We start from the raw sequence: 9,785 nt of genomic DNA, 5'->3' as shown, positions 1-9,785 counted from the left end.
AATCTACATAGTTAACACAATGCAGACCAGCGCTATGATATCTGCAATTGTTGTACTCTGTGGATATTTGCTGTGGTGTGACAAATAAAATGCAGAAACTCGTTAAGCTAAGGATTATGTTGTGATGGAGGGTGGGTGATTAAGTGGCATTGTTCTACCTGCTATAAATGAGTCATGTTTCTATTTGAGCTCTTGTTTGCAATGTGCACTTTTGATCATGTTTTTACTTCTAAAACTCTTTTTTATTTTAAATGTTTTATAGTGATCACAACATGTATTTTAATAATTTATTTTGTAACTTGTATGGTTATTGTAACCACATTAAGGGGGTCATTCTGACCCTGGCGGTAATTACCGCCATGGCGGAGGTCGGCGGTAGCACCGCCAACAGGCTGGCGGTGCACCGCTGGGCATTCTGACCGCGGCGGTTCAGCCGCGGCCAGAAACGGAAAGTCGGCGGTGTCCCGCCGACTTTCCACTGCCCTTGAGAATCCTCCATGGCGGCGGAGCGCGCTCCGCCGCCATGGGGATTCTGACACCCCCTACTGCCATCCAGTTCCTGGCGGTTCTCCCGCCGGGAACAGGATGGCGGTAGGGGGTGCCGCGGGGCCTCTGGGGGCCCCTGCAGTGCCCATGCCAATGGCATGGGCACTGCAGGGGCCCCCGTAAGAGGGCCCCAAAAAGTATTTCAGTGTCTGCCTAGAAGACACTGAAATTCGCGACGGGTGCAACTGCACCCGTCGCACCTTCCCACACCGCCGGCTCAATTCTGAGCCGGCGTCCTCGTGGGAAGGGTGTTTCCCGCTGGGCTGGCGGGCGGACTTTCGGCGGTCGCCCGCCAGCCCAGTGGGAAAGCCAGAATGACCGCCGCGGTCTTTTGACCGCAGAGCGGTATTTCGGCGGTAACCGCGTGGCGGGCGGCGACCGCCGTCCGCCGCGGTCAGAATGACCCCCTAAGTATTTTGAATGAATAAAGTGATCATTGTGTGCGTTAATAAAACAGTGGTCCTTACTCAGAATTCCTTTGATGGCTGCTTACTGAAGATATGGTGATGCATATCCACCTTGCTAAACTACACTTGCACCGAGCACTCCCATCAATCACAGTTATAGTAAGTTTAATTTTCTCCACCACATAAGCCTCTTACTTGGAATTGTTTGTACAAAGCCAAATTGGTTGACCTAGAAAATAACTGAATTAAATATACAATATAATTTGTTAAAGAGAGAAGCAGCACACCAATTAAAAGGGTTAAGGTGACCTAGATGTGAAGAATCGAATGAATGAAAGTAGGATTCAAGGACTGCCAGAGATGACTGAATGACTGAAAGGAGATGGGATTATTTATTTATTAGTATGCAGTCCTACTTAGTGCCAAATTGAGATTTAAGTGGTCAGCATGTGCGCATCTCACTGTAACTATTTATTGAACTGAAAGAAATCTTGTGGAGACCAGCTGCGCGATTATTCAATTTATTTTTCACGTCAAAACTCCAGGATTATAATAAATTAAACTTTAATATATTACAATGGCATTGTGAATCACAACTTTGAGAAACACAATTTCAACATTCTGATTCTTTCTAAGTCCAAGGAAAATGGGGAGCAAGGAGGTGTTGCCCTTCTGCTAACATTTGTAACAGCTTCATCAATTGATAAACATTGAAAAACGTTACTTGTGGGTAGCTCTTATTGAGTAAATAAAGAGGAGCAAGAAGAAGTCACAAGGACACGCTCCCTCTGACATATTTTCATGATGTGCTGCTTCATCCTTGGCAGTGCAATCCCCGTCTTGATAAAAGACACTAGTGTCAGCACTTTAAGAGACCTCCATCCTTGTATCTGCAGCTCTTCACAAGGGGTGGCAGAAGGAAAACTTCCTCATTCGTATTGATAAGGGACGGTTTCTACAAATATTGTGACGAAACAGCACTTCTAAAGGTGAAATTCTGGAAATCAAAATGTAAAAGTATCTATTGTAAAAAGATTTGACTGGCTGTTTCAGGTAAAATGCCTAAAGAAAAATCGTAAATCCACAAATCAACATGACATGACTTTGCAGGTACTTTACAATGTTTTAGACATCATGCTTAGTGATAAAGGACCGTTTCTACAAATTTGTGACGAGCCACTTTGCCCTCTGCCAGATCTACACATAAGGGACAGAGCAATGAATTGATCACATTGTAGACAGTGTGCAAACCGACCTGAACCGACCTGGCCAAGAGTTCTGATTGCACGATAATGATCTTGATTAACTTCGACCGCGTTCATCACAGCTTGATACGTGTTAAAGGATCATGCTGTTTTAATGTTCCACTGGGCATTGGTTGAGATTGATATGTAATGAAACATCCCTTGTACGGTGTGGCTCTTATGAACCTGTTCCCAAACCAGAGTGGCAGTCACTGTGGAGGTTAAAATAGAGACATTTATGTTATGCTATGGCTACTTGTGCAGCGCACATACACCGAGCTTTCGTGGAACTGATATAATCTAAACGAGGCCAATGCTAAAACTGGGTCAATTCGGAAATAGAAAGGATTATAGCTTTATTTTTTTAAACTGGTCAATCGAACGGATCGCAAGAAATGTCAAGTTAGCAACGGTCACGAAACGGCCAGGTCACCAGAAGTGACTGTTCTTGCTCTGTGAACTTTCAAAATAAATAGGTTGTTGGACTGCAAATGACAAGACACTTTATACCATTTGAATTTGAAATCATGGAATTTTTTTATACACTGTCAACTGAAGGGATAACCATAGCTTTAAATGTTATCCAGTATTGCACTGGGAGTTAACCTAACTGCTTTAAAGAAGGAGAAATGTGTTACATTTGGGAACTCTGTATATTAAAACGGCATCCATGTTTTGAATCAGCTGTAGTGGGACAAACATTTTTGAGGGGCACATAAGAGAATTGCATTCCCTTAATCCACTTGAGACTGGATAAGCGCATTTATCACCGGGATATAGTGGATAGTGTCAAAAAAGGTAAAATGTTTACAATACTTTGTAAATGAAAAAACCCAGACACTTGAGAGATTGGCGATGTGATGAATAAAATGTAGATTTTCCTAGTTTATGACGGAAAGTCTTAATTTTATTAAAGACACGGAGGCGAGTATTATGCGTTTCTTTTCTTGCTTTATTTAATGAGCAGCAGTCAAGAAACTACAAATCCCATAAGGCTTAACATCTGTAGCCAATGGGATTAAAAAGATAGTTCAAAACACACAGAACCAATAGTAATTACGATATGGCATTATGACGTCACTTGACTGCAAGCAGCCCTCTTTTCTTGCAAATGAAGTCAGTTAACTGTGAACAAAGGAAACAACAAGCAAAGAATAAACAGAGCCATGAGGAAAGCAAAAACATCAGAGAAAAAGTCCAGGAGCTTGCAGAAGCGAGGGTGGTCCGGCCAAACCGACAGGGATGATCCAAGTCCTGAAGGGAACGAAATGTTTGGATGACCTGACGGGATCTGATTAGGACGTTGTCTGAGTGGTTGAAGCCGGAACTAGAGAAAGGGAGGGAAAACAAAGTTATACAAGAGGTGGGATAATACTCGCCTCCGTGTCTTTAATAAAATTAAGACTTTCCGTCATAAACTAGGAAAATCTACATTTTATGTCAAGACCGGAGGCTCCTATTATGCGAGTTTAAAGCATATTAATCACGTTGAAAGAAGCATTATCAATTGGTTTGCAATAAAACACTTTAAAAGTATTATCATTGGACCAATCCGCAGATTTTAGAATATCCTCCAAACGGGAACCCGCCCAAAAGGCTTTGGAAGCCATAGCCCCCCTAGAAGAATGAGCTCCAAACTTGGAAACATCAATACCAGTCAAGGACATAATCAGTCTTACCCAACGTGCTAGTGTAGCAGAAGAAACAGGGTTATGGGGTTTTCTGAAAGATATGAGAAGTTGGGAGGAGGATGTTCTCAAATCTGCGGTTCTATGCTCATAGACTTTGAGACATTGTCCTACACACAATTTTGGTTGAAGCGGAAAATAGGGATAAAAGACTGATGACAAATTCGTCTTAGTGCGTCTTACAACCGAAAACAACACACCCGACGGGGTGAATTGACGGCTGGAGACGTCCAAAGCCTTAACATCTGATAACCGTTTAATAGAAACTAAACATAATAACATTGTTAATTTAGCAGATAAAAGCTTTAATGATAAACTTGAATTATCTGGTAATGCAATCAAATATTTCAAAACAATATTAACATCCCACAAGTGGTTGTATTTTGGTAACGGAGGTTTAGAAAATTTTACTCCCTTCAATAATTTACAGACCAACGGGTGCTCGCCTACTGGTTTCCCGTGAACATGAATATGGTTGGAAGAGATAGCAGATCTGTAAAGATTGATAGTGCGAAATGCTTTACCTTTGATAGCTTCCGAGGCTAGAAAATTTACGACAAAAATAACATCTGCTGAAAAGGGATCAATTTGTCTTCCCACACACCAGCAATCCCATAGAGACCAGGCCGCCTTATAGGCTTTTTTGGTGCCTGGGGCCCAGGAGCTTGAGATGTAATGGGAAGCTTCTGCCGAAATGACAGGGGAAGACTGGGGATTCCTGATATTTTCCAAGCGGATAAGGTTAGGATATTGTTCAGAATAAGGGGGTGAGCACGGTGAAGAGGGTCTAGCAGCAGATCTGGAAAGGATGGAATTAGCAAGGGAAAATCTATTGACATTTCTAAAAGAGTGGGGAACCAAATTTGAGATTGCCAAAACGGGACGATAAGAGAGAGAGAGGCGTGTTGACGTCTGGCCTGAGCCAGAACCCTGTTGATCATTATGAAAGGAGGAAAGGCATAGTTGAGGGAAAACGACCAGTCTTGAGAGAAAGCATCTGATGCTAAGGCTAAGGGATCTGGGCGCCAGCTGTAAAATTGGGGAAGTTGTGTGTTGAGTCGGGATGCAAAAAGGTCTATGGAAAAAGGGCCCCATAAGGATTGAATGCTGTGAAACACGGAAGGATGAAGTCTCCAATCGCTGGAGTCTCGAAGGTGACGAGAATGCCAATCCGCCACTGTGTTGAGAGTCCCAGGAAGATACTCTGCATGTACCGAAAGATGGTTTGAGAGGCAAAACTCCCAAAAGCTCTTGGCTAGATCTGCCAAAGGTTTGGATCGTGTGCCCCCAAGATGGTTTATATATCTGACTGCAGATATGTTGTCCATCCTGAGCAGGATTGCACAATGTACTTTGTTCTTTGCAAGACTTCTGATTGCAAAGGAGCCTGCAAGCATCTCTAAACAATTGATGTGCAATTTGGACTCCTCGCTTGACCATGTACCTCCAGTCGAGATGGGTCCACAGCGGGCCCCCCAGCCTTGATGACTTGCATCGGATTCTAACACAAGATCTGGGGCTGATGGAAAAATACTTCTCCCGTTCCAAGCAGCTAAATGGTCTATCCACCATTGAAGCTCCGTGCGAGACTCTATGTCCAAAGGAACGAGATCGGAATACGAAAGCCCCTTTCTCAGGTGTTGAATCTTTAATCTTTGAAGGGCACGATAATGAAGGGGACCCGGAAAGATTGCTTGGATGGAGGAGGAGAGAAGACCTACAACTCGGGCTAGAGTTCGGAGGGAAATGAGGGAATTTCGGAGAATTTGTAGAATTTCTGATTTTATGGATTTTATTTTTGACGATGGTAGAAGAAGGAAGGGGAAGAGTGGGCGCAATCGCTTGTTTGCGTAACAATGTGTCTACCTCTAGGGAAATTAGATGAACCATTTCTGTAGAAAATTGGGGAGGAGGTTGGAAAAAAGTTTGGACAGGAGTAGAATAAAGTTCTATTTTGTAACCTAGAACTGTGTTTAACACCCAAGCATCTTTTGTTATTGCATGCCAATTTGACAGAAAATGGGAAATACGACCTCCTGTCGGGAAAGAATCGACAAAGAGGCTTACCTGTTGGGTTGGTGGCTCTGGAATGTCTGGTCGACCTGGCACGGTATCCTCTGCCACGTTGGGGGTAGAACTGAGGTCTAAAGTCCTGCTGATATGAGCTGTAATAACCTCTGGAGCCTTGATTGGTGAATCCGCGGCCGGTAAAGCGACCCCTGCCTCTACCGGCCCTGGCAAAAACCCGCTGGTGAAACATTTTTCTCATGGACTGTTGGGCTTTGGTTAACGAGGTGAAAGTAGCAACATATTTGCCGAGGTCCTTGATAAAGGAGTCTCCAAAAAGCTGTCCATCCGATTGGAACTGAGGTTGAACGGTTGCCAATTTGACGAGTTTGGGATCAAGTTTAATAAGTAGACCTTTACGTCTCTCGTGAATAAAGGAAGAATTTGCATTTCCCAAAAGGCAGAAACAACGCTGAATCCATAAAGATAACTCTTCTGGGTCCAGAAAGGACCCGTCTAGTCTGGCTGATTCCACAAGATCGAAAATTCTAGTAAGAGGCCCAGTAATATCTAAGAGTTTATCTTGGCAAGAGGACCAAGCTTTATCTACGCCCTTGCGCGGGTCCTTGCCTTGTTTGGTGAAGAAAGTCAACATTTGTTCATCAATAGTAGGAGTGATAGTGGCTTTGTTGGAAAGTACGGGACGAGGACATTCAGACTTTAATTTGGACCTGGTTTGTTTGTCTAGTGGAGAAAATAGTTTTTGTGCCACATAACGACCCACATGGTCCGCTGGAAACCACTCCGTGGAATTGGGATGATGAATTTGAGAGGGATCGAACATAGGAAAACCCTCTGAGTCAAAGAGAGAAGGGGTAGCAGAGGTTATTTTTGGTTTCTTTGGAGGAATGGAAAAGGACTCATCATCGTCTTTGTCAGATAAATAAGAATCTGAATCTACATCAGGCATATCTTCGTCTGTATCTTGAATAACTGGAGAAATAACCGGGAGAACATTGCGTTCTTTAGATTTTCGTTTTAGAGAAGATTTTGGCGCCATATTGTTATACTCCTTGGCAGGAGCCTTGTGAGGAACCGCGTCCTCTGGCATACGTGAGAAGGACTCACTTTCCATATGCGTCCCCATATCTGGCTTCGCTGGTGGACGCGTACTGCATTCCCCCGCAGTCTGGGCCGATTTGGAAATTAAGTTAGAAAGGTTATTCTCCAGATTTTTTGATAATTTTTGTAATGAGGAAGAAACTGCCTGATGGACAGAGCTTCTGATGAAATCACAAAGTTCATGTCTCATGTCTTCCAGTTCAGAGGAAACACTCTGTTCCATAGAGGAATTGCCAGGTTCCATTATGTCTTTAAAGACAGTAAAATATGTAGAAATAAAATAGAATTGAAAAAATTAATTTTGAAAAGTCAGGAGACCAAAAGCGAGAAAAAACGGAGTCTTTTTGAAAGCAGAGGGACTAGAAAGGGTTAATAAAATAACCCTGGTCTAAAAGAAGCCACTAAAGTTGCTCTAGATAATAAAGAAGAATGCCGTCAGAAGCGCTCTGATATACGACGTCTCTGCCTCAGGAGCAAACCGAGTGACGGTTGCTGCCTGAGGCAAAAGAATGTTCGGAATTTTTGAACGCGCGCGCCGGGCGTCTAAAGTAAACAAAGCCGGCGTCAGCTGGAGCGCACGGCTGGAAACCCTCTGAGAGAGGGCCGGAAGAAATGTAAACAGACGGCAGTTGCCGTGAGCTGGAAAGGCATGAAAGGAATGCCTAAAAGCGGAACGCACGCGACGCGTGCTGAAATTCAGAAATAAATTGAGAGCTGACGGGCTCAGCTCCAAACAACAAAAATACAGTTGACGAGTGGTCGGAGTCGGATATAAACATGCGGCAACTTGCCGTCTAACATGACAAAGGCCAAAATACAGTATTATTTACAAACCAACAGCATTAAAATATCAGATAATGTATTAACAAGGAGAAAAGAAAATGCGACTTATCTCGACTGCAGCAGCAAGAAAAGAGGGCTGCTTGCAGTCAAGTGACGTCATAATGCCATATCGTAATTACTATTGGTTCTGTGTGTTTTGAACTATCTTTTTAATCCCATTGGCTACAGATGTTAAGCCTTATGGGATTTGTAGTTTCTTGACTGCTGCTCATTAAATAAAGCAAGAAAAGAAACGCATAATAGGAGCCTCCGGTCTTGACATAAAAGTTAAATTTGTGTCCAATTTGTGTCCAGGTCGACACCTATGCCCAGATTTACTAAGGGCTTGCATTGCCTTTGCTTCACACAAGGGCAACTCCAGCCCTTAGCTGAGGTTTGCTATGCCACACAGAGCCACTTAGCGAGTCATAGTAAATCTTGAGTGATGCAAGGCGGCACCAGTTGCTGCCTTTGGTTACTCTGCCCTGGGAATTTGTTCCATGATTGGAGCATAGGTGCTCCCATGCAGCCACCCATGACTTTCGGTGCATTCCCAGATTTACTAACAATAGAAAACCTGGGAATGCGTCAAAATCTACACCTTCCCAGGGAAGGTGTGACAAGGAGAAATATGTTTATTTCTCCTAGTTTTGTCCTCTTTCTACATGTGATGCATTTTGCAGCACACATCGAAAGAGAAACAGCCACAAAGGATTGTTTTTGTGCAAGAAGGTATCCCTTCCTGCTCGAAAACAATCCTGCCTGCAACACAGGCACCTTGCACCTCTTTGGTGATTGGAAACCGCTAGTGCACCAGGCCAGAAAGCGAGCATACATCTGCCTAATGTTTGCAGCAGACATCTGCCGTATGTTGGTAGGTATGGCTCATTCCTGACCTCTCCATTTGACGCAGTGCAGAAGTTGTGTTGCTGCATCAAATATTATCAAACCTGCCTCCTAAATTGTGATTATAGACGGGGGACCAAAGGCCCTTTACTGAAGGACATTAAAGGGAGGTTGTAGATACAGCCCCAGCAGGTACCACCCACAGTTGTGACTTTCATATTTGTAAGTAATTTTTTGTCGTTGACTACTGAACCAAATGCAGTGCGAGTAACGGAGGGAGTGGTAGTAGAGCCTTGAGCAAGCCCAAAAATCTATTAAAATAAAAAGCAGTTCTCTCTGTTCTCATCAGACCTAGCAGAGTAGAAATAACAACGTGAGCAGCCACAGCAGTTTTAAAATGTGCACTGCTTGAAGGCAAAATGTAAAAAAATCTGAAGTCCAAAATGCCTGAATGTTTAAGGCAAAATGTCTAAATATCTAAAGAAAGAGCATACATCCAACAAATCAGCATTACTTATTATTTGAAGATCCTTTATAATGTTTTAGACAAAAACTGCACACAGTTTTATGGCATGTTATTACATAAGCAGGTGGTATTAAAACGTTACTTGCACAGGAAATAAATCAAACCATGAATTTCTAAAACACCTACTTGCAAATGATTTTCATTGAACTGAAACATGCAAAATGCAGCTTACCCGGATGGACTGTTCTGCACATTCAAAATATTGAACATAGCGAGTAACAGTTTGAAAACTCAAACAGTTCTTCTTTGAAATTCCAATACTTTCTGTCCTCATTGTCACTATCTGCCTTTGATCTCCATCCCTCGCTCTATAAAATCTTATCTATTGATACCAACTCTTTTCACTCTTCGTCTCCGAATGTCTCCTCTGTTACTTCACAAACTTTTACCTCTTCAAAGTTTCCAAGATTTCCATCAGCCTGCAGCACAGAACACTTTCTTTTTCACTAGTCTAGACAGACAATAAGCCACAGATTTCTTGCAAAAGGAAAATGCACAATCTAAAACCAAGGGTCAGATTTACTAAGGGCTTGATTTGCCCTTTGTGTAAGGCAAGGCAAAACAAGCCATTAACTGG

The 9,785-nt window shown here is 42.9% G+C and overlaps 1 protein-coding gene across 1 annotated transcript; it reads right to left on the bottom strand.

Moving 5' to 3' along the window:
- Window positions 1-3,128: 3,128 nt before the first annotated feature.
- Window positions 3,129-7,915, bottom strand: LOC138287846 (uncharacterized). The gene is made up of 2 exons (XM_069228754.1): window positions 5,953-7,915; window positions 3,129-3,524 (listed from the first exon to the last, which is right to left on the bottom strand). The coding sequence occupies exons 1-2, from the start codon at window positions 7,256-7,258 to the stop codon at window positions 3,493-3,495; spliced, it is 1,338 nt and encodes a 445-aa protein (XP_069084855.1). The 5' UTR covers window positions 7,259-7,915; the 3' UTR covers window positions 3,129-3,492.
- Between the last annotated feature and the right edge of the window lie 1,870 nt (window positions 7,916-9,785).

The sequence above is a fragment of the Pleurodeles waltl genome, chromosome 4_1 (assembly GCF_031143425.1).
Source record: "Pleurodeles waltl isolate 20211129_DDA chromosome 4_1, aPleWal1.hap1.20221129, whole genome shotgun sequence".
NCBI lineage: Eukaryota > Metazoa > Chordata > Amphibia > Caudata > Salamandridae > Pleurodeles > Pleurodeles waltl.
Note: the sequence above shows the minus strand (reverse complement) of the source record. Positions and strands in the feature narration are given on the sequence as shown.

What these genes read in the sequence shown, in the direction of transcription:
- LOC138287846 (XM_069228754.1), bottom strand. Translation starts at nt 7,258, where the DNA reads ATGGAACCTGGCAATTCCTCTATGGAACAGAGTGTTTCCTCTGAACTG. An exon ending in CAGAGCCACCAACCCAACAG is followed by an intron (nt 3,525 to 5,952) that starts GTAAGCCTCTTT and finishes CCCTTTCTCTAG; the next exon opens with TTCCGGCTTCAACCACTCAG.